This window comes from Anser anser (assembly GCF_964211835.1).
Source record: "Anser anser genome assembly, chromosome: 7".
In the NCBI taxonomy this organism is placed as follows: Eukaryota; Metazoa; Chordata; class Aves; order Anseriformes; family Anatidae; genus Anser; species Anser anser.
In genome coordinates this window covers 13,986,398-14,011,897 of record NC_139727.1, presented here as the reverse complement: position 1 = coordinate 14,011,897, position 25,500 = coordinate 13,986,398, and the positions used below count along the sequence as shown (strand labels likewise).

The window sequence follows — 25,500 nt, the reverse complement described above, 5'->3', positions numbered from 1 at the left end:
GGATTTGGTAAGTGCTATGTGAAAATGCATATTTAAATTAAAGCTATAGGAGAAGATTTTCCCATAGGAAATCTTGCTATCAATGCTGAAATAGACTATTTACCATTCATAATGATTAACTATAGATCATTAATTAAAGAAAACAAGAGATTAGTCATCAAGCATTTCAAATTAAAGATGCATTGATTGTTTGAGTTACTTTTAGGTCGAGCTGGGAGATCAGGTTAGCACACGGGTCCCTGTGCCTGAGTTGGCCTTCCCATGTAAACCGATACGCAGAAGTAAAAGCCTGTTAAAATTAAGGCCAAGATTTACTGGCCAGTCTTCAGCTCCAAGAGCCTGAAATTTGATCCTGTGTTGCTAGTCATCAGCCCGGTTAATTCTCCGTATCATTCTTGGTAAGATGCATGCTGAGAAGCAAGACACAGCAAAACAGAGGACTCCAGCCTGATATTTCGTGGCAGAGAGGGAACCTCTTATTTTTGGCAAGCAACCACTAAATTCCAAGCTAAATGCAGTTACAGTGAATGTGCATTAAAGCTCAAAATGCTAATTAATTTGCTTGTTCTCATCTCTCAATATGGAATTTACCTTTCTGCCAGTCCCTTAGAAGAAACCTCAAGCAAACCTACAGTGGCATCTGCTGAAAACTGAAGCCCCATGACAAGGAATCTTGGAATCTTGCAAAGTCTTTTTTTTCCCCACCTCATTTGGGGAATGTACATTCAACCATATCGTTTCTTAAAAGAGAGTTCCTTGCCAGAAAAAAAAAAAAAACACTTTTTTTTTTTTTTTGGTTAAAAGCTGTATCTATTATAGAAATTTAATTCTCCATTTGGGAATTACAAGCAGTAATACAATAATAATAGTTGTTGGTTACCACATGCTAATTTCAAACTATTCAAGGCAGCTGCCTTCTGCTTTCTGTGCACTCTCTTAGCATTAGACTCCGATATAAAGCGAAATTACCTTAAACTGTCTGTCAGATTGGACTATTCGTTTAACATTATTTAGCTGTTACTTACATTATGTAATAGCAACTGGGGGAATTTAATTACTAAGTCACATATGAAAAATAAGACTTCAGCTTGCAACTTTCAAGTAATTAGCCACCTACCTACTAGTAGAAAACAGGTACCAAGGCACATAACACTGGGCAAGGGAGCTGCCAAGGCCACCTCCCCAGTGACGCACACGCACAGTCAGAGGCTGTGGGGATCATTGCTGCTGGTAGACCAAAACCTCCTCTTTTTTTGTTTGCTTTTTGGAGGCTGGGGGAGGCAAAGCTGTCATGAGCTCAGCAAGAGCTCACCTCCCCAAGAGCTGCCAGGATGAGATGCAGCTACCTTCCCAGGGACATGGGCGTTTTGGTGGCCTCATATCACAGCTTGTGGCCCACCTTTACCTCAGGGGAGGGAAGATGCCAGCAGTGGGCATGTTAGCCACCATTAGCCTCGTTTCCTCAGGTCCCTGATGCTCAGCTACCCTTCACAGAGCCTCGAGTTCCTCATTCCTCTCAGCCCCACCTCGGTGCCTCCCTCTATGTCAGCTGTGGTATCTAAGGACACTGGTTACCTCAGGGAGTGTTTCAAGGTACTGATCCTTTTAAAAGTGTGCAGATTAGCCAAATCATCACATAATCGTGTGCATAAGCATGCATAAATGCATAAAATCATATCATCATCTGATCACATATATAAAAATACTAACTGCAGGACTCCAGCAGCTGGTTTTAGATGAGGCAGGTGGCCAAATGTCACAAGGCTTGCAATAAGATCCCCAAAGCCAGCGCAACCAAGATTAGCACCAGGTCACTCCTCCAGGTAGCTGCATTGTTCACGAGGGGTGTGTGCCAGGGTTTTCCTTGAAGGCCAGTTGCTGAAGCAAAGGCCTAGGTCACGTCTGTGCCTGCACGCTGCTTGCAAGCCCCACTCGTGCTGGTTAGTATGCAGCTGGTGCGGTTCACCAGCTCTGCCAAACAGAGCGTTTTAATTCTCCCTCACTGGAGAGAGGAAACTTCTAAACAAGAGCATGGTTAATGAAAAAAAAAGCAAACAAAATTAAAAGAGGGATAATAACAAACCTCAGTGAAAGTGAAACGATGAAGATTTATGAGGAGTTCTATGAATTCCTCACATTCATTCAACCCAGGACTACACAAATTTCAGCACACTGCATGCCTGTTAATGAAAGCAGCCGTGTTTGTGCATTCTCTGACACCGCCTGCATGCCGGATGCTCGGTGCAGGAGGCCTGTTTGCCAGGACAAGCAGCCCCAGGCCCAGAAGCGCGGGACCGCTGAGCAGAGGCGGAGCGTGCAGTAAGGCACCACAAGCATATCTGATTTTTCACGATTCTGCATGAAGAGACCCTCTGGGCCTGCTGCCAGTGGTGGAAATGAGAGGAAAGATGCTCACCACACAGGTAAGTTAGCTGTTTTTTTGTTTTGTTTTGTTTTTTCCAGCTGCACGGCAAGTGAGCCGTAGAGCAGTATGCCAGGGAAGTGAGGTCTCCTTCATGCACATAGCTGCCTCTCATTTCCAAAGAGGCCAAGCCAATGAAGCCTGCTCTGGTCAGACTTTATATCTGCTTAAGTGCAGACAGCTAGACACACAGGGAGTGAAATGAAGGCACAACCGAATCCATGGCTAAGTACAAATTCTCTTTTCTTACCACACTCAAGCTGGATAAATCAAAGTTTCCCTGGGAGAGCCGAATAGATCACTTTCAGCAGTGTTCGCTGTAGCCCAGAAGAGCTTTGTCAGGCTGTTGCTTTCCTCCTGTTCTCGTCACAGCGTTGATGCTGTTGGTCAGTGAAATGTTGTGCCAACACTCAGTCTTCCCATGCTCCCACAGCAGTAAGCACAAGCCAAGGCATTAAAGGTGCCCTCAGTCTGCTTGAAATTAAAACCTGTTGGAGCACATCTGCTTTAACACATCTTCTTTCCTGGAGAGAGTCCAGTGGAGGACAAGTGCCCAGGTCACCTGCGAGACATTTGCAGTGAACAGTCTCCATCCAAAATTCTGGCCTTGAATGACACCCCTGCACCCCCATGGCGGCAGGAGCAGCTGTTTGAGCTTGAAGAACAAAAACGCCATCTGAGTTCAACAGACAAGCACAGGCTTTTTACAGGCGTGCTCTGAGACCAGCCTCTGCTGGTGTCTAGCAGCTCAACTTTGCCCTGACCCCTTGTGCTTGGCCTTCTCCACCAAACTCTCTGTGCCACTGCGGGTGTTAGCAGTTGGCTAGTTTGGTAGTGCGAGCTGGGAGAAGTCATGTTGTTCACAGCACAGCTCTTACATAGTTATCTTTCTACTTTTGGTTAGTGAGCTCTCCTACATGGTGTGTTTCAGGATAACAGGTGGAAGTGTAGATAACAGGTAGAGCTGTTACCCGAGCACAGAAATGTCTCACCCTTTGCAAACAGGCCGATTCTTGTGACCACCTAGGTGCTGCCAGTGGCACAACCCAGAGGCTGCTCACCTGGCCAGGACTACCATGTTGGTGAAGGGATGCTCACCCCGGCCAGGGGCTTGCTCATTTGCTGGCTGCATGCTCTGCACTGGCCGACCTGAGGGCCCTGCTATACATGCTGCAAAGAGGTCCCCGCTGGGCTCCAAATGGCCTGGGACATGGCGATGGGCATGGACACCACAGCCTTGGGTGCTCTGCTCTGTATGGTGCTCTGCTTTGACAAGTACAGCCTGCTTTTGGGAGCTCTAATCAGCCCATACAGGAGCTTCTCTGGTTCATACAGCTGGTTCAGAGCTGTGGAAGCACCTACAGATGGTGCTGGCTGTACCGGAGGGCAGCGTACTGCCACAATGAGATGCAGCTGAAGAAAAGGGTTGTCATGGCTCTGTTGTGCTAGGGGACGATGGTCCCCTGGTGGCACTGAGCTCAGAAGGATGGCAAGGTCTTGGGGCTGCCTTGCCCTGCCAACCCTACTACACAGAGAGGGCTTCCTGAGAGAAAAAGGAAGCCATCAGAACAGGAAAGATTGGAGAGCACGTATTCTTGGTGGACAAAAAGATCGGCCACTGATCCCTTAAAAAAAGAATGGTGGAAGAGACTCTTTAGCTACAAAAGCAGTAGATAGTTCCTGTTGCTATTGGCCATAAACTTCACAAGTGTGTGTCTGTGTGAGGAATTCGTGGACGTTACTAAGAAATTGTCACTGCTGGCGGAGCCAGGCCAAGTTATTTTCCACTGAAGTATTTCACCACAATTTATTACTTTGACCTTGCTGTCTGTACTCTTGGTTTCCCCTCTCTTTCTCAGCATCCAGAGACTACCAGCATCTTGCTGTGCCCACTCAGATTGCTAGTAACTTTGGGAAGCTGCTGGTCTTGCTATGTTCCTCTAGAGCTCACACACAGCTCTGTCAGCTTGTCTGAGTCACTGTGCAATGAGGCAGCAAAGCAACAGAGCATACAGCAATGCTGTGTAATTAAAAAAAACACGTTGTTTTGGGAAAGAATAAGAGGCAATAAAAATCAATAATGTATCCAAAGCCAGCTACTTCAGACTGAGGAGCGGCTTGGAAGAGCAGGGCCAGCACAGCCCTGGCACAGTACAATCCTTGGTAGCAGGAGGGCAGAGCAGGAACGCGGCTCCTCCAGCTGGCACAGGGTGTTGGAGAGGCTCCAAGTCACCTTGTTTCTTTATTTGAAGTATTCAGTGCGCAGCTGTAATTCCATTGCATCTGTTCCATATGGAGATTCAGCCTAATTCTAATAACTTGCACCTCCTGCTGCCCTCCTTGGGATGTTTATTACACAGCCTTAGAGGGGCCCATCCGAAAAGCTACAGCTGGACAGTGTTGGGAACCGCTGGTCTCTGTCTTGCCAATTTCAGTCTTTTGATTCACACATTTCCTGCAAAAAGCACCCCTGAAGCAAGCAGGACGGATAATCAATAGGTGCTATAGGCGAGCTATTTAGTGGACCTCCGCCTGAACTTGGATAAATCATTTGACCTCCTTCTGCCTCCATCAATCCTGTTGTAAAAGTAGCTTAATGCTGGCTCTCAATGAGGAACAGATGCTCCTCCTGAGTAGAGCTACCCCGCCTCTGTTACAAGCGGGGTGGGATAAACAAACAAACACACGTTCAAAGGAAGCCAGCAAAAAGCACAACAGAAAGCAGGGGAGTCGGTGTCTGCCTCTGCATGTGCTGGCGGTACGCAGAGGGCTGAAACCTGGATGTGTTTCATGCCACACTTTACATTACTGGAAAAAAAAAATCCCCTAGCCGTTGGCATATATAACATCTTTTTAACTTAGTGTCCCTGCCTTCCCCTGCTTCAGGGGCCAGTTTCTTTACCGCTGCAGTTCGGACCCTTCTCTTTTGCTTTTTATAGCTGTTTTATACAAGCTTGGAAAGGAGTGGCATCAATAGCAGCCTTGTAAGAGGTCTGGTTCGGCTCTGAAGCCTGTCCACACTGGCATGGATTTGGCTGATCTCATTGAGGTAGACTCATGATGTGGTGGTTTATTGTCAGGTTTTATTTATTTCAAATTTATTTTATTGGTTAATATTTGGTTGGGTTGCAATATAGCTGCAGGTGGGAAAAATGTAATCCACCATCTCCATCCCTTGCTTTCATATCAGACAGAACTGTAGCTGAATGAACGATCTGCTTTGCCTGATTCAAAACCTACCATAAAGGAAAAAAGCAATGTGCAGCACTTTTTTCCATACACCCCTCTCTCATTCTTCAGCAGGGAACAGAACTTTACTGTGAGATAAAGTCCTGAGACAAGAAGTTCGTAATGAAAAAGCAGGTGGAGGCTCAGCCCCAGCGTGATTCAGCAACACATTCCGGTTTCTGCTGATGGGTGATACTTCTTGCAAGTATCAAGAGACAAAGTGTTTGAGAGAACACAAAGTTTTTACCTTCAGGTTTCACTTTCCGCACAGGCTGCCTCAACCCACGGCTGCTTCAGGCACATGTTGCATTTGCATTCATCAGAACTACACCCAGACAGAGGTTTGCCCCTCTGCAGGTACCTTACTTGACTCAAAACCCAATAGAGCTGTTTTTTTTTAAATCTCTTTTAAGCTTTGTTTTGAGTAGTAAATGCTGCAAGATAAAAGAACAACACACAAGCACAGCATACAGGCCTAAGTGGGCTCCTAGGAATGGCGATACTCGACATTTCCTTATGAAAATGATCGCCTCCAGTCTACAGCTGAGACAAAAGCTCAGGAAGCAGCCATGGCCAGCCTTTGTAAGGCACGGGGACACAGCTGAAATCTTCAGCCTGGACGCTGCCTGCTGCAGACTGTGAGCTGTCTGACTGCCTATAGACAGCAGCCTTCACACATGGTGTAAAATAGAACAACCTGGGGAAGAGGAAAGTACCCTAATGAGCCATAGTTGAGCGAGCCATAGTTGAGCCCATCCTTGTAGGAGCCCATCTAGGTATTAGAAGTATTTGGGAGATTATGATGACAATATGGGAATGATGGAATTTGGGAAATTCTGATGAAAGCAAACACTAATGATTATGATACGTGTGATGTGCTGCTCACCGCCAAGCAGATACTGGAGGTACAGAATGACAGACTGCACCTGGAAGCCTGGAGTCCCTGCGTATTAATAACCTCAAGTCCAACTACTCGGCACTGCATGAAGAAACTGGAATAAAGCCACTACCCCTCCCTCTGGTGGGACAGAGGTGCTCGGTTTGTAGCAGCAGACGGGAAGGACTGATCCTGCTCACGGCTTTGCCTGCAGCCCTGGCGTGTCCCCACTCTGTCCCACAGCCCTGCAGCAGCCTGAGCTGTGCGCTGCTGCCGCCGCCTGCCCCTGTCCTCAGCTTCTCACTCCCCAGCCTACATCACCAATGGCTTTTTCCCCAACCCTAGCCCCACTATAACTGTACTCAGTCAGGAAGAATAGAGTCGAATTCTTCATTTCTGAATCGCAGTCACCACGAGAAAACATCACCAGCTCCTCGTGGAAAGCCATGCCTGCAGAAATAGCAATGGGCCCTCTTACCTCATTTCTCTCATGGCAGATGCTGTGTTCTCAGTATTTGAGAGGTTAACAGATATTCTCTTTTCTGCATTATTTTGTATTGCTCTCACTTTCTTGCTTATGAGACATTTAGAAAATGATTTTTCCCATCATCCATCTGGCACGAGCCAAGGTGTAGGACCCCTTCCACACGTGCGGCAGCGGCACTGAGCACACGTACACTCTCTCTATATGTGAGTGCTGTATATAAATCAATATTTTTCACTCCCTATTGATTTCTTTCTCCATCAGAAATTCAGCTCTCATCTAGCTACAGTTCCTCGAATGCCACAGGCAGCTGGGGGACGTGGCTGGGAGGGTGGCAGCGCCCTGGCAGCAAAGCCCAGCAGCTGCAGGACAAAGCAAATACGCTGCAGCACTTGGCCATACGAATTTTCTAAGCTTGGTTTCCTCAGGAAATGCTGCTTATGCAGTCATGGTGTGCTTCTGTGTGTGCCTGAGCATTTCGATTTGTCCATCAGTTTCTTCCAAAGAAATTTTAAAACTAGCAATACCGAAATACCCTGGTAAACGATCCCAGCCCCAGGGGCGGGGGAGCAGCTGCTCAGAGGTAAACATGTTCCCATTTGGGCATTAGGAAAATGGCCAGGCTGCCAGAGAGGGGAGACAGCTTGTACCCACTGCGGGGAGAGGTGAAGTGCAAGAGCAGCCCTTGCAGGCACCAGCGAGCCCACGGGGGATGCCCCCACAGCTCAGCTCAGGCTGGTGGTGAGGAGCTTGCTCCTTCTGAAGTGGCAGCACAAAACCCACCAGGAGAAGCCAGCCCATCAGAAAGCGACCACATAGCCCTGCTGCAATCTGCCCTGCTTGTTCACAACTCCACAAGCACGGAGAAAAGCCTTTCCCCACCAAAACCTCACTGTCTCACTGTTCCAGGTGAGCACTGAGAAAAACATCTACTTTATGTTCTTCAAAGGAGTTTCCCAGCCAAGACAATGGATTTGCAGACCCAGCAGAAAGCAATCCTCTGCTCTCCTTCATTAATTTTCTGGGGGAGAGGATGGGGAGGGGACGGAGACCTGACTGGGACTGGCTGGCAATTGGGCTGGAGCTGTTTCAGATTCATGTTTTCCCACATTACAAGAAATCAGAAGTGGCACAGTTTTTTTGTACCTCTTTTGTAGGTCACCTTCAATAAAAATGTTAATAACGCTTGCTATCTGTATATCTGAAATCTAATACGGTAACTCTGTAATTCACTGTCTTTATCGGCCTTCTTTAATGTATAATTTAATGCCTGTATAACTATTTTGTTTGGGTATGACTCTCAGAATTACGACTTTAAAAAAAAAACCTGTATGCTAGTTAACTACTTTTTATGGAAAGTATTTCTTTCATGTTATTTTAAAACCATGGAGCCTGGGGAAGAATTTTATGGACCACAGAACCTCGCAGGGTAGTTAATTTCTGTTTGAGCTGGTTTCTCTGCTATTTTAAAAAGTGCCATCAAGATCATCGCTATTTCTCTTGGTTGGGTGCCAGCTGACTATTCTGCAGTTGCGACACATCCTTGTGCTGCTAGTAAAGTGGGCAAATAGTAAACACGGGAGCTGAAAGTGGAGCTGGCGGCACGGCACCTGGCAGCAGGGCCACAGAAGGCAGCAGGGAAGGGAAGAAGCCTTCACCCACCAGGATGAGCAGCCCTGTGCCTTAGTGTTGTGATGCTGGACGGGAGACAGCAAAACACAGGGTTTCAGGGAGGGCCTTGGGGAAATCGGACACTTTTCATGAGTGCCTGAGCTCAGGAGGCCCAAATAATTGCAAAACTGCCATGCAATTAAAAAAAGAAAAAAAAAACTAAAAACACCCCACCATTTTTTCCCCCATGTTCAGATGGGCATGAACTATTTCAGCCAAGAAACTGGGGAAATATGTAACAATAAAGTCAGCTTCTGTACCCTCTGCCACCGGGTCCCATCCCAGCTCTCCCACTGGCTTGGAGCTGGGGCTGCAGGAGCCCACATCGCCCCGTGAAAGCTGCTTTCTTCCTGCAGGCAGTGACTGGGTCTCAGTCACGTGTGTGCTGCAGACTCAATGGAGCATGTGGGTCCTCGTTGTGTTTGTGTTAGCTCAGAGTAAATGCTCTCAGCTTTAAAAGCAGTAATTGGGTGGTTAGATGAGCCCTAGGCAAGCTCAAGCTATGCACTAAATATTCTGCCTTTTGTTTCATAATGAATTATTTTGTGTATCTAAGCAAAGCATTTTTTTTTTGGTCTTTTCTCTGCAGTTTGTTCCTAGCCTACTTGTGGGTGTGTGTTGAAATCTTTGCCTTTTGCTTACGAGGTCAAGTGCTTTAATCAGGAGCAAAAAATTCGCGTGCTTTAGTCCTAAATTCTCTGAATGGCTGCCAAATATAATTAGAAACAAATGGCTTTATTCCTCATTTGAGAGCTCCACAGACACTGGAGGGGGGCGGGGGGGGAGCTTTCTTCACCCGGCTGTCTTTTGGGGAGCTTGCAAACACAAACACCACCATGGAAAGACTTGGTAAGAGGGGAATGCTCTGCTCAGAGGTGCTGAGCTGGTGGAGCCCAGCCATCAGGAAGGCGTGCAATGGCAGCGGGAGGCCATGGGGGCAAGGACCTGGCAGGGTTTGGGAACCTCAAAACGTGCACTGGGCTGCAAGACCCAGGGCGGGGGGGCAGTGGGGCCACCCTGCTGGGGCACCATTCACTGAGGAGGCTTCCTGGGCAGCTCCTCACTAATGGCCTCCCCCAGGGCAGGGCTGTGTCACGCAGCAGGAGCAGTGTTACAGGGGGCACAGAAGGCACCGGGGATAACAGGACATGACTTTGATAGCATGCCCACTTGACATGGCGGCATAGATACTTGCTATTGAATTTCAGACTTTTTTACACACACAGCATCACAGGATATCAGACCTCCAGTAGGTAAGCCCCAACTAGATGCACAGGTAATTTATAAATTAAAAGCTCTTACTTTGTTCTAAGCAACACCAGTTAGCACCATTCACTGCAGATATTCCCTTCATCTCAGCTGAAACACACCTGGACTGCCTGCAAATTCAATTACAGCACATCTAGTTGTATCCTTGAACCATCCACAGCCTGATGAAAGTGCAATAGTTTCTCAGATGAGAGTACTTTGCACCTAGAGCGGTTTCCAGAAAGTGTTTTCCCCTCTGTTAAGGGGCCTAAGTTTGACCTGTGGGTGCAACCATCCAAACCAAAGCTCATGAGCACCACTAGCTTCCTGCTCTGCAGGAAGCCTGGCAGGTATTAAGTCCTTACTGCAGTTTGTCATGGTGAGAGGTTTTTTGCTCAAGATTCACACTGCGAAGCTTCTGATGTTGTTACATGTTAATTAAGCAATCCTTTCACCTGCTCACCCAACTCCCCACCATGCTGTGTTTCTCTTGGCATGAGACACAGTCTGTCAGACCACCTTTAACATTGTTTGCAACCTGACCCCAAAGACTTACCTTGTAGCTGAGGGTTTCCCTTTGCCTTTGCCTTCTGCTCACCCCTTGGCAGCTGCTCTTTCCCTGTGGTGTTGACAGAGCTCAGCTCCTGCCATGGCACCTGGTTCTGGCTGTCCTTGTGTGAGGAACAAGATGTCCAACCTTGGGGACACAGCCTGCAGCTCCTGAGCCCCAAAATGGTTGACCCTAAATAGGCAGGGGCCATTGTTCACCCCTCTGCTGCCTCCAAGTCTGACTGGGTTTGATGCATATGCAAATATTTGGAAGGGACAACCTGGCTGCAGGTTTTAAACAGTAAACAGTTTTGGCGCCAAAATGGTGAAAGAGCGTCTCTTGCTGGCTCGTGCAAGATGAAAATTTTTGCAGCAGCACCTCAGAGCATGGCGTCACCTCATGGCATTGTGTCACCTCATGGCGTCACCTCATGGCATTGTGTCACCTCATGGCGTCACCTCATGGCACTGTGTCACCTCACAGCATGGCTCCACAGCCTGGCACAGCCCTGCAGCATCACGTCACCTCACAGCATCACCTCACGGCACGCTGTCACTCACGGCATGGCCTGGTGGCACAGGGTGGCCTGGGGCACGTCCACCCCCTCAGCCAGGGAGCCGCACTGAGGGTGCCGCAGAGGGGTTTGGGGACAGCCCCTGCCACATACCTGGTCTGAGGGACATCCTGAGACATCGCTGAGGGTTGATTTTATTTCTGCAGGTCAATTCCAGAGTGAAATGAGTGAAAATTGCAGGTTTTTGCCTCCCTTTTATCCTCCGTTGAGGACAGCCCCACGTGCCTTGTACCTCAGCCCCTGGCCGCCTCGCTGAGGGGAGGGGGGAGGGGGGAGGCGTCGCCGTGAGGTGGCCGCTGGTCACCAGGAGTCTGCCAAGGGTTTTGTTGCTGATCACAGAAAAAAAGCAGCTGTGGAGCAGCTCTGTCTCCTCAGGAGGAGGAGGAAGATTTTTGGTGTGGTAAATCCTCCAACGAAAGATTTTTTTTCTTTAATTTTCTGCTCGTGGTGAGAAAAACTCTTCCAGGTCCTTGAAGCGCATTTTCCCCCAGTACAACGCCTTAGCATTACAGTGCTGGGTTTGTAACCCTCTTTTGGCACAGAAGCAGAGGCTTGAGAGGACATGACGGTGCCACTGCCCCACTGCTGTGTCCCCAGCAGGGTCTGGCAGAAAGGGCAGTATGTGCTGTGGTGAGGGGACAGATTCCCTGCTGCCACCGCTGAGGGCCTGAGCCCTTGGTATTTGCCTTCAGTGTCCCTGGGCAGGGCCTTCCCTGCCCTCCCCAGCTGCCACCATGGCCCCCGCAGCCCATGGCAGCCACTTTGGGCTGTGCCCCAGGGCTGCAGTCTCCCGGCTCTCCCACGTAGCGGGGCTGCCGATGCCCCGGCAGAGACAGGGCTTAGGGCTGAGCTCTGCGCCTGGGAGAGGCCCACTCGGTTCCCAGTGCCCCAGCAGAGGATGTCCCATCCCATGGCAGCTCCGGCTCATGCCTCAGGTAAGACACTAGATGGAGCATGTAACATTTTTAATACTTTTTTTTTTTTTTTTTAAATAATCCTGTAAAGGACAAATTGAAAAAGCTAACTGAAAACACAGCCGAAGCCACCACTAGCAGGCCTCATGTCCTGGAGACAGCTGCTGCATGGGCAGTGGTGCTGGGAGAGCCCCTCGGCCCCGCACAGCGGGGAGCAGAGCTCCTCTGAGCTTCTGCCCCCTGCACTGCCCAGCCTTGCTCTTGCCAAACTCAAGTGACCCCAGCTCCAGGTGCACATGAAGGGGAGGTGCCATGTCCCCTGCAAGCCCCGCATGTGATGTTAGCACAGACCTCTTCCTCAGCTCCATCACCTGTGTGACTTCAGCTGCTGCCCTCTGGGGACAGGGCTGCTTCCACCGTGAACATGCCTCTGAAGCTACAGCAGACTTCGTGCCTGTGTTCCCCCCACCTCCTTCAGTCATACGTGGCTAGAGAAAAATAAAATGTTTAACCTTGGAAAAGACAGAAGTGGAGGGGAGAAGATGTTTGCTGGGGGGGGGGGGGTCCCATCTTTTCCCATAGTTTCACAGTTGGTGTGGAGATGGCACATAGGACATGGCTATTTACTCTTTGTTACAAAATGTGAAAAAACAAGTAACTCAGAAAATTATCCGTTAAACCAGAGAAAGGTTTGTTCTGCTGGCTCACACACGCTGCATACCGAAACCATGGCCATCACTGCACAGCCTGCTCTGAACAATGATTGAACAAGGAGTCAGACATCAAAAGAGAGAGGAGATCTGCCAAGGGCATTAAACACAGGCTGACTGCTCACTGGCTTGGGCAGCACCTGGCTGGGACGCTGCAGCTGGGCCAGGCCATGGGTGCCCGGTCAGTCCCTTCACCGAGAGGCGGTGCAGGGCTGCCCGCTGCCGTGGTGCAGGGCTCTGGGTGGCCGTCACCCAGGTGTCCCCCGGGCAAACCCAGATGATGCTTGACGTAGCTCCACAGTGCCCAATGGCACTACGGTGCTTCACGTGTGCTGAAAGTCTGCCTTTTCTCCCAGCTGGTATTTCCCCTCATTTCCCCACATGCACAAGAGTTGCTTTTTTTGTGACTTTCCCTCAACCACAGCACGTATCTGGAAGCCTCATCTAACGGTGACATCAGCCTGCTCTCTGCTTGCCCGCCTGAAGCACAGTTAGGGGAGCATCCCCCACCACGCACATCCCCACAGGCTGGGCACCCCGTACCGTAACTGCATTCGAGACAAAACCCATGGCTTGGGGATGTTGAGTGGGAAATTGCTGCTCAAGTGCCAGCTCTCACTAGGGCTGCAAATGGCCTCACCCAGAGGTGGGAGCACAAAGCAGCAGCCACCTCTGGCACCACCATGGCAGGCGCACAGCTCTCGAGACCCCTAGGAAGGGGATGGCTCCCCCACGCTCCCCAGGACCACAGTGCTAAGCCACAACCTAGGACTGCAGGGCACATCTGCCCCTGCTGCTGAGGTGCGTGGGGCAGCAATGGCACATTCCTGAAATACTGCCAATGAAATTATTTTTCTGGCTACAGAGGACAGGAGCGTACCAGTGCTCTGACCATGCTTGCTGCACCACAGCTTTCTCAAAGGGCCGCCAAGTTAAGGGGGGGTGTTGGACCCAATAACCAACAGAATGTGAATTAATTTTACTTGATGGCTGCTTACTGTCATCAACAAAATCACCAGTTAGCGTCTGACTCCAAAATCTTGCTCTTGGTGGTAGTGGGAAGAACAGAAGGTCATTTTCAGGCCCCAGTTTGAGCCTGCCATACCAGCGGGAAGAAGTCCTGCTCTAAGACGCAAATGGAGCAAATTTGCTAGCAAAGCCACTGGCCAAGCATGAATGTCATCCCATCCAAAGCTGTGACTGCAGTCAGCATAACCACGACACACTTTAATGTGAGCACACTGCGAAAATAGAGGGGCACTGAAGATCTTGTCTCTTCCTCCTCTTGGAAATTGCAAACTTCCATTTCTTTAATCTAATCATTTGCAGGAGGGGATATTTTCTCTTGAAAAGCCAATAGAAGAGGGCTGAAAGGTCGGATGGGATAATATGTAACCCATTGTGATAAGGGCTGTTTACAGAATTATTAATCAAACACAAAAGGGAACAGATAGTAACATTTTTTATTAAATATTACAGTGGATCAAAAAGTACAAAATATCTTTTGCCTGCTATGTGATTGGGAAACTATTGGCACATAATACAGTATCAAAAGCATTAATAAGTACAATTTGGAAAACATACAAAAATTGAGTGTTTATAGTTGGCTCAGCTTTATTTCTGGTAGTGTTTAAACTAACGCAAAGGTTACTCAATAACCTTTTAAATGGGAAACTATATAATATTACTGGGCCATTTTTATATATACAAATCATCACCTTACAGAGCATATAGGCTACATAACTTGAATCACAAAAAGTATACAATATTTACAACAAAAGAAAGTTAAAAAAGTATAAACAGCTAGTAGATTATGCTGCCATTATTAGAACATATTTAAAACTATGGGGCCAGGGAAGGAGGGGAGGAGGAGGAAGAGAACAAGTGAAGTATCGACCACGTTTACAGCAAACACCATAGTAAGTGCTCATGGAAACAGTTCCAATGCCGTGGGCCTCACACCAGCGCAGGAATTCCCAGGAATTCTCACTAAAATGTGACAACTGTCCGATCGGCCCCGATGCTGCCTGGTTGACCACTGCAGCGCCAAGGAGCATCCTGGTGTGCCCCAAAAGCTCCCGACACCGCTGCCACGTGCTGCCGCCTTGTCCCGAACTGGAACAAACTACTTCCCATGCATGGGTATACCAGGCAAACACTTCACGTTGCCAAGACAGACTTGCAAAAACGCCGTCCTCGCACACCTCGGCCCTTGCTAGGAGTGCACTGCACTGACAAGTGCTACTGCTGATGTGCTTCGTGAAGTCAGGCTCAGCCTGCAGCCAAAAGGCACGCGTGAGCCGTTGCTGCTGAGCCGTTACAACCTTTAGCATCCCTATTGAATCCTGGACATAGTGTGTTCAGCTTGCAACATTTCTTGGAACTGGCTCTTGGTAAATAGATTTATGACTCTATTGCCAATTAGATTCCACAGTTTCCTTTACAAACCTAGCAATAACAATGGTTTGATTGCACAAAGACAGGCTTGTGCAATTTCATTCAATAATAAGGCCCCTTGAACTCAAACAATGCAAACAATGCCCTATTTAAGACATTAAAAAAAAAAAGACTTTTCAGCCCATGGAGAATTCAATAGCCTTTCAAAAGATTTCCAAGATTTCTCTTAAGAGTTTTTAAACAAATAACACACCACTTCTGTTGGGGGTTTACACTACCATTTCTTTTTATTTGTCCTGAGGTTTTGCCCATCATATGATGAGCCTCCCCAGACTGAAGGGGCCAGTGTCCTCCTAGGGCAAGTGAGGAGCCTCCCTCCCCGCTCACCTTCCCCCTGCCCCGCATGGTGTTAACTCTGCTTCACAAAGGCTATGATCAAACTCCAACGCGACACAATCAAAAGGGAAAGCGGACACTTTGCGTAAACAAATGCACAAATCCAGGACACACGTTTTAACCTAAACAAGAAACGCTTGCTTTGCCAAACACACAAGCTCCTAGTTGTGTTTGCTGTAGATTCTCATATTCTCTGTCCCCCCACCCTCCTTCCCCCCACCCATCCCCAAACCCCTGATTCTCACGATTCAGATCTAGTGCAACTTTACTAGAGATGTCCTCAACATTATGGCCTCTGCCCAGCTGAGCCTGCGGTTTTGTTCCTGTATGATCTGTGGAGCAGCAGGATGCTCTGCATTGGCACATCCATGTTCTAAGTTCTACTAGTCTGTTTATCGATCAATTAAATATAGTTTTACCACAGGAATATAAAGTATTTAATTGAAGAAGCTGGATCTTTAACAGTAGATGAGTATATTATTCTGGTTTCCACCTTTGGATATTAACTATGATACATTATATATTGTATTTGGCTTCATATCATGGGAAAATTTAATGACATGCCTAGCATGCAAAGTGTTTCTTAGTAGTTTCCATTTTTGTTTTCGTATTGATTATGCTGTCTTTGAACAATAACTGAGATGGTTTGAATCACAACCAATTTTCACATTGTAAAAAGCCTCCAAGCCACACTTCTCTTTATCGATGTCTACGCTCAGCTGCATGGTGGTGACGTCCTTCAATGTGAACATGCATCCACAGGAAAGCTCTTTCGTTATCAAAACCCAGCCCCTCTGCTCCTGGCTTCCGCTCTGCGGAGGATGCCCGAGGAGGGCTGCGGTGCCCGTGGGGTGTGGAAGGACTGTCCCAGCAGGCGCCAGCTCCGTTGCCACCTCAGGGGCTGGATGCCACCAGCAGAGACCCAGCCCGCGGGCGCTGGCTGCGCTCATCAGTGGGGAGGCTGGGGCTGGTGGGGCAACCACTGCACACAACCCCAACCCATCCCACCGAGCTTGGCCCATGGCACGGGACCCGGCCACCTCTGGTTCAAACCAGCACGGGCTCCTGTCCTAATTTCTGAAATTCTTGACATTCTTGCAAACCACAAATCCGTTTTCTGGACCCCTCTGCCATCCAGCAGCTCGTGTCAGTGAGGTTTTGTTTTCTAGATCTGGTACACAGGAGGGTTTCACAGCCTAGGTAAGGTAAGTGCGACTCTTGACAAATTCACGGACCACGATACGGGAAAGCAAAGCTCGGTGGGAGGGGGAAAGCAGCGCGTGAGCCACCGCAACAGTACGAGGAGAGCGGGAGGTGCTCAGCACCCTGCAGGACTGGACCATAGGGAAAGGAACCTTGCTTGCGTCCTTGCACCATAATATTACCTACAGTATGTTTATATCCGTTAAAATGAATCTGAACCAGTTGCTTCAGTTTGTAAACAGTAAACGTTACCACAAAAATAAAACAAAAATGCTGCTCCAAGTATGAAGAAACTGGAAAAATTACAAACACATAAAAAAAATTAGGACAGCCACAGCCTTTAAAAAAAGTTGCAGATAAAATGATACTGTTTAATTTAAAAAAAAAGAAAAACAAAAACAAGAAATGAACATAAAGAGCACAGAATATACTGGACAAACAAAACTATATAAATTATTGTGACCAAATGTGACACTGGTAGTTTACGAAGTGGATATGTACAGTCAAATTAAACAGTGTTTACCCTTCTGTTCTAATAGTGTTAAAATGAAAAATCTATTGCCGTTTTACTATACATTGCATTGATTGAATCTTTAAAAGTCAGGAAAAGTTACCCAAAAAAGCACATCCAATGATTGTGTGGATTCTCGGCCCTCTTCTCCTTGCCAGGTTCATCTCGAGTCCTTGACTCATTTGCAACAACGCTCAGCCTCTGGTCCCTGGCTCAATGAAAAGCAAATGTAAATGTCACCTCTCATTTCAATGAGCTCAGGACTGGGCCTGCATTTCCACGGCTCCCTTTGAACATTTGCTCTTACCATACACAAGTCCTTTGAAAACACATATGCAAAATCCAAAGACTTTTTTTGTGTGTTTGTGTGTTGTTGTTTTGCCAGGGCAGGGGTGAGGGGAGAGGGGGCTGACGTGGAGCCAGAATTAAAGAAGCAGTCCTGTCTTGATCACACTCTGAAGCTTTCCGCTATGTGGGATACGACTGCATCCTGGTTGACAAAAATACAGATTGCTAAATCTGCAAGACATCGTCACAGGGGAAGGAATGTCGCTAACTGAACTTGTTTTCTCAAACTTTTTTTTCAAGTGAGGGGGTTTACAGTTTTGTGCTGGGATGTACAGAGGACAGCTGGGAAGGTGGAAATGCAGCTTGAGGGTTTATAGCAGCTAAAGGATAAATGCTGTTATGCAAAAGGTCACCGTACGAACTTCCTACAGGTGTTGCTGCGGCTAAGTGTCTATACAGTTGCTGAGAATTTGTAGGGGACGTGAGGAACTGTCTCTGCACCATGAAGGAATGAAGAGCCAAAGGCTGCATTAGTGGGGAGAGCACGGTCTGATTTTTCAAGTACTGTAAAGGATGGGAATACCCAGGCGGGAGGCGATTGTTCAGCCCTGTGCACAGGGTTCCTGGATACAAGCCTGGGAAGATCGGGGCCGAGAGGGGAAATTTGTGGCTCTCCAGCACGCTGCCTGAATGCAGGCCGTGCAGCGGCTTGCTGCCTTCCCCCTCTGCATCGGGAACCTTTTCTTTCGCCGAGGTCTCCTTTGGTAAGTGTAGAGGAGAGACAGCTCGGATTTTTTTTTCAGAAATGACTTTGTCCAAGTCCTCCAGGCTCCGCTTCAAAGGCCGGGCAGCCCCTATGGTTTGAGGGCTCGTTCTGCGGCTGATGATAGGATGCACCATCCCCTCCATCTTCCTCAGATTCTCCAGTCTCTGTGCCTGCTGCTTCCCAGACCTGTGGAGCAACTCACTGTGTTTTTTAGGGGCTGTCATGGCCATGGGGGACACACGGCAAGCTTTGGGGTTACAGTCTAGGCTCACTGCCTGGCTGCTTGCAGCCTGGAACGGGGAGATACCTTTGCCTTCTTGCTGGGCCATAGATGAATGAGAGAGGCCAGAGCCGGGAGCCTTTGCAGTCTGTTTGTGTATGCTCTTTGGAAGACTCAAATCTGTTGGCTGATCATCTGAAGAGGCTTCCACTGACGCCTTTTTTTCTTGCTGATGCAAAGATGGGTGATAATTTAAATTTAGTTTTTCTTGGTGTTTGTGTTGAGTAAAAGTAGAAATATTTTCAGACTCTCTGAACATGTCCCGGGGGAGGTACTTTGATGTCTGTTCATTATTAAGGTGGTGTTCTGTGTGCCTATAAAGGCTGTGCAGATGAGGTGATGAATAAAAATCTGCCAAGAAAGTGGGCACATGGGAGTGCTGCAGTGCCCTTTTCTCACTCATTTTATCTTTGCAGTCCTGGATATCTGTCTTCGGTACGTACGACTCAGCAAGAGAACTGAGGTGATGTTTTGAAAAATCACAGCGCTGAGGATCCGGTTTACTTAGCATGTCATGTTTAAAAACGTCATTAATTGATTTCCTTTCTTCCTTGGTTTTAAAACTCTGTACATGTTGTATGACTGATGGCCTATTAATTGCTATGGGATCAGAATTCGGGATGTGGGGACCTTGTGATATGCTTGAGGACAGTTCATCTCTGCTGCTCAATTTCTTTTTGCTAATCAAAGGTGGAGGAGAACCATAAGGATAACTACATGACAAGGCTGCCCCACTGACCTGTGACAGCAGCTTTTTCTTTGCTAGGGGTGACATGATGCCTGGATTACCCTTTGAGTAGAGCAGTGGTGTGTAACCAAAAGTGGAGTCTTCATTCATGGACCCAGGCAGCTCCTTTTCTTTGAACATGTCGAAGTTCTGGACCACCAGTACTTTGGGCGTTTGCTTCAGTGCGTTGTGGATATCTTCATTTCCCAGCTGATCCACTTTCACCGTGCAGTTTGCAATGTAATCAGCCATCTCTGGCAATTTGTCATCTTCCATGTCACTTTGAGTGGGCAGCTGGACTGGAAAAGCTGTGAAGGGCATTTCTGAAGGTTCGCTTTCTAAGCTCTCATTAAAAGCTTTGTGTATTCTTTGTTCCAGCTTTGGGTCTTCCAGGGCATCTGCTGAGGGGTGCATTCGTTTCGTGACAGTGGCATCCAGCATAGTATCTTCTTCTGGGGGCACAGATATACTTGAGAAAGAGGACGAGTGAGGAACATCCTCCTTGGCTTTCTCACTGTTCGAGCTGTTTTCTGTCAAATCTGTCTTTTCCAGAGGTAGAGGCCGAGCTGCCTCTGGTAAAAGAGATGGAGGGCCTTGCGTGGGCTGTTTCATCTCTCCTGCTGTAGGATGTTCCGGGAAATTTTTCTGGTCTGCTGATTCTTGATCTTTCTCTTGTTCTGATGAAACCTAATAAAATGATACAATAGACAGTAATAAGAATGCTGTGCATTTTGGCAGGCTGTTAATAAGATCATACACAGTACACTATTTGCTACTCCTAGAGATGTACTTGTCAATCACCTTGTTGGAATGTGAGAGCTCTAATACCAGGTATCAGAGTCAAACAAAGAAACATACCTCCTGGAAATATTAAGAAATACAACATCCCTGCCAATGTCATAATAAGGCATTTCAAAACAGCAGATGTTTGTAACCTGACTAGAGGCACCAGTGGCTTCACGAGATAGCTAAACACTGAGGTTATATTCTTTTGAAATTAATTAGGCAAATGCAGAAGAGCAGATTTCATACCACAAACAATAAGGCTATAGAAGTTTCTCTTGCTAGCCAACTTCACCTATGAAAACTGCACAAAGATCCTATGTTTTTTCTTACATAAAGATGAAAATGCAGTCTCTCCAGAAAGGCTATCTTAAAATTCAGTGATCACAGAGGAGATCATTCACACCCAGTTCTGCATTAAAGTGTGAAAATGATAGAAATGGCATACTAGGAATCCCTATTGTAGGCAGCAAATCACTGCCGCAGCTTAACTAGGACACACATTTTTTTATTAACGGATTAAAATGAAGTTGTCAACATTCAGTAAGTGTGTGTGCACGCTATTACAAACACAGCTTTTATACGTTATCGTCAATGGGACTGCAGCTCTTTCTGCTCCCCCATTAATACAGATTGTGTGCACAATTCACACTATTCATCCCATTATGTCGCTGGCTGAACTGTGACCCGTAGAGGTCATCAGAGCGTCCCATCTGCAATCCAGCTGACTGACAGCCCTTTTCAAAACTGCTGTCATTCTCCTCTGACATGTCGTGGTATAAGACAATCATAAAACAGCAGCATTGTGCGAGCCCTTTATTATTATTGTTTTCTTTCTTTCTTAGTTGTAAAGATAAGATGCATCGAGAAAGTTATTATCTAAATGCTGCTCCATGATCTGTCATAGGAGCGAGGGTCTGGAGAAGGTCCTAACAAATCTAACCATCTCAGAGATTTATTTCTTTGCAGCTGCTTTTAAATATTCCTGTGTGTTTGGTTGGCCTATTAGTTACAGTGTCTGTTAGTCATCGTAACTTCTTCTTTTTAAACTAATAGCAGCCTTTTGCAGTCCAAATACCATCATTAGGTCCTTTACAAAGTAATATCACTAGTCTCTTGAGCTTATAAAATTACAGGAAAATACCAGACAGATGAGCAAAGCAAGGCGGAAAAAAAAGAGAGAAATCATATTTAATAACTGTACATTCTGCTCTTTGTTTCTGTTAAGCAACATTTTGATTGAAGTCTCAGCTATTGTGAGGAAATGTGCAGTCTAAGGCTAATAGCATTTTGTCTGGTATCTTGTTACACTGACAATGTCATTGTGATGGCAGGAAAACAGAGAAGAGCACAAAAGCAAATGCAACCCTAATAAATTAAAGTTATAGTATCTCCCCGCATACTTCATATGCTGCATGAGTTGAACATGCAATGGAGAGGACCGCACATCTGTAGCGTGGTATGCTTTTGCAGCCCACTGCTACAGCCAGCTCCGAGGCCACGTGCAGGAACAGTTTAAGCAGTGCCTTGGCTGGGGCGATGCCTACACACCTACACGGGAGTTCGCTCCAGGCAGCGGGGCTGGACGCGAGGCCCTGGGCACGGAGGCCTTCCTGTGGAGCAGCACCAATGGGCGCTGCAGCTCTGTTCCCACCCCAGGGGGGTGCGCCGACTCCTGCGGGCCCCTTCCCTGCTCAGTCTCTGTGTAACCACCCATACTGTGACCTGATTGAAGGATGAGGTCCTTAATTGCCCACCCTGATTAAACTGGGGGCAGGACGGCATCTTTCATCTCAGTCAGAGAGAAGACATTAATTCTGCTGTAGAAGGTACCAATTTACAATGGGAAACTGCCACAATTGCACATTTTCATTGTCTCGCCTAGGCTCCTTATGCTTCCGATAAGCGCAGCTTAAGAACTCTTCCTGCGATCCACATACGAAAATAACTGCAGTTTAAGCAGCAGGAAGTTTGAGATAGGGAACAACAAAAGCAAGGAAATTCAAAGTTAAGTCTGACGCTCTGTTGCTGGCTTGTTACGCTGTGCTTAGCTGTGGCAGTACCAACAGTACGTGAGGTATCTTGCTGATCCAAGACGCCACAGTAAACAACCAGACACAAAGGAGTGACAGGGGAAGGGAGCACAAGCCTTAATTCCACATTTCCTTGCTTTGGGCGATTTGTATTGCGACCTTCCAGTGACTTAAAGAGGCTTGTGTGCACTCTCCTCTCTAGGTTATTTTCAATCAGGAGCTGAGGGGTTCTACCCCAACAGGTTTCCTTCATGTACAATTACGGTGCAAGAGTAAACCAAAAAAAACCCCTCTCTGGGGAGTGCTCTTATATTCAGTATTAAAGCTGCTGTTGATCAAGACAATTTAAAACAAATTCTGGTTTGGACAGGAGATGATATTTGTCATCGTAAGCACAACTTAAAGCGGTAGTGGGACATGCAAATCAAAATTTTTTGTTCTTGAAACACAAATCTCAGATGCATTTGTGTTTACTGGTTCTGTGATTTTTTTTAAACAACAAGGAGGATGGTTGTTGGTAGCTGACTCAATACTTATTTCCAAACTGGTTTAGAAACAGGACTTATGTACCTGCCAGATGACAATGAAGGCAAAGGAGCAGCTGTAGTCTGCTGGGCACACCATGTGTCTAGACATTCTTTAAATACTTCCACTGCAACGCCTTGAAGGCTGCTGTGACCTGGCAGACTGAGACAGGGAAAGCAGAATCTTGCACATGGGTTGTGTGCAAGGAGCTTCACTGCCTCACTCACACATGGGTGCATGGAGGGCACAGGACAAAGTGGCTCGGATGGGCAAAAGAAGTGCTTAAGAAACATGGCAGCAAAAATCCCACTGGTTTTATATCACTGAACAAAATATGAAACTTGCCCTTACCTGCAGACAAATATGAATCCCACTGGTCTATCTAATCATGGGCTGTGAACACAAATACTATTTTATGAGAGCTGTCCTATGGGTGCACACAATGTGGCTCTATCTGGAAACCAGGGCCTGCCCATGTGAAGCAGGTGACAGCATAGGAACCTATCTCAGCTGAAAACCAGCTGTGGTATGTGAGAGAGACATCGGTCTCAGTTAAGGCTTCCCTCAAAATCCAACCTTTGAGTCTAAAGCGAGATTCAGTATAACACGATAAAAATCCTGGGGAGTGATATCCTTTTGGTGGACATGTACATACATCTGTAAGCATGGAAACGCTGATCCAGGAGTTACCACTAGAAAAACCAGCTGTATCCAACAGTTACCACAGCATTATCAGCAGTATTAGGGTTCCTGTACCCTATACTTAGATTAGGAAATAACTGTGGTAGTTGTGTGGTTTCCTTTTGGCAGCTGCTGATCTTTTCGTGGTGACCACTGTATAATACAATGAGCAGAAATGATACTTGTTACATCCAGAGCTTGGTCTTCTGCCATCACTCTTAGGCAATAAGAAACTAACTGGTGGCTGTTTGTAGCCCAGCGAAATCACAACACAAACAGTACCACAATAAATGAATTTCCATTGCTGAACAAACTCAAAGGCCAGCTGGTTGGAATCCTCCAGTTTAAATTACCTATTTTATCACTGTATTTTGAGTGATTAAAGCTGCACATTTTTAATTGAAAAGTTGAAAAGCAGGAAAGCAACCAACCTCAGATGCATCTTGGGGTTTCTGTGCATTATCTTTTTCCTTCTTGCTCTTTTGGTTTTCATTTTTGATGCGTTTTGTTCCAGACACTTTTGTTTTCACTTCACCCTCCTGGGAACTGTTATCCTGTTTTCGAGGTTTCACTGGAGGCAGTGGCTTATCTTCCTCTCCTTTAATAAATCTTTCATACGGCAGGATTAATCTAGGGGATTAAGGAACAAATAATTGACCAGGTTTTGCCATTCTAGCAAAGAACAAAATGGATCTACTATGAGCAGTTTACTTAATAAATCTATTTTCTTCCATGGCATAAAAGCAACACTGTAAACTCTACATCTACAAATCCAAGTATGATAAATCAATTTATTTGGCAAGATTATCATGTGGCGTAAATTCAATGGAGTTGGTATGTCTCAGTTGTCAGTAAGGCTGCAGTGGTTTATGCGGCTACACCAATTTGTAAAGATGAGGATATGAGCAACTATGTTTTAGACTGATTTAAAAAAAGAAAAAAAAAGCAACCATTTACTTTTATTTCCCTTCCCTACCCTCAAAAGCATGCAGCAAACCCCAGGAAAACACCTCCAAAGCCACAGCCAACCTGATAACAGCTACACAGTTCCCAGGCTGGAGGTTCCCCTGAGTGCAAGGGTAAATGCCAGAAACTGGGTAGAAGACATCAGAGTGCAGAACCTGCAATGGCAGGCACAGCACGCAGCGTGGTGCAGCACCAGCCCACCCGGAGCCTTCCAAACACACCTGCAAAGTGAGAGTCACCATGGTCCCTGCCTTATCAAATGAGTCTTGTCTTTTACAGGAAAGAAAGGTGGAGAAAAAGAGTTAAAAGTGAAGGAATTTTGAGCCGTGGAACTTGCCTCCACAAAGCATACCAAATCGCTTTAAAAAAGAAACACAAACAGAAAAAATATCCTCCCCCAAAAGCATCAAACACTTTGAGTTTTAATCTATCTGTTTTCCCTTTGCAATTCTTGATCTGAAAGGAAAAATAACTGATATAATTAAAAGGGATGGATTGCATTACAATCTCAGTTTCAACTTCAGTGATTAAAGTTTTTATAATGCATTTGGTATGATTAATGACTCACTGTGGGATTAATACAAGACTGAGACTTTAAAAATATGAACTTTAATACAGCAAACATAATTTGTTTAAAAAAAAAAAGACAAGTTGACTCTATGAAGAAAATGTACTTTGCTTATAAACAACATAAATCTGTTCAAATACCAGGAATCCGTAATTATCTTTAATCTAAGACTCCAAGGCAGAAACCTCTTTGGTTCAGATATTCGTTTGTTATCCTAGAATCAGTTCCTAAGCATGCAATTTTGATTTACATACTTAGATGTTCAAACACAGTTTGGGCTTAAGAGAGCAGAAATTAGATTGCTCGTGATCATAATATTTTACATTTTAATAAAATACAACATAAATTATGTTAAAATATAAACCTAATTTATGCTATATTAGAAACAAAATTCATTAACTGAGCATGCTCTGACATGGTATGTGCAAAGAGGCGTGAATAATACTTTCTAGCCCTGAATTTGGCAGGGCTCCAGTAATGAAGCTAAGCAGAGCCCACAGGGAATATTCATCTTCAGATCCCATTACAAACTGAGTTTAAACATGTTACAGCTGCTAAAACTGGAAACTGCTCCCTCTATGCAAACTTAGCAAAATAATATGTAGTTGCCAAATACCTGCTTCCCACTGTAATATTACAGTTAATGTTTATATAATAAAAAGCATAACTAAGCAGAATCAGAAAAAAGTAATCTTGTT

General features: G+C 46.4%; 1 protein-coding gene across 3 annotated transcripts in view; it reads right to left on the bottom strand.

The window, feature by feature from the left end:
- Positions 1-14,123: 14,123 nt before the first annotated feature.
- ARID5B (AT-rich interaction domain 5B) overlaps positions 14,124-25,500 on the bottom strand; it is a 116,543-nt gene continuing 105,166 nt past the window's right edge. For all 3 annotated transcript variants that reach the window (XM_083843938.1, XM_083843939.1, XM_083843937.1), the window contains 2 exons: positions 23,700-23,898; positions 14,124-19,933 (listed from right to left, as the gene is read on the bottom strand). In XM_083843938.1, the coding sequence (XP_083700064.1) occupies positions 17,783-19,933; positions 23,700-23,898 (2,350 nt within the window). In that variant the 3' untranslated portion in view covers positions 14,124-17,782. The remainder of the gene's footprint in view (positions 19,934-23,699; positions 23,899-25,500) is intronic.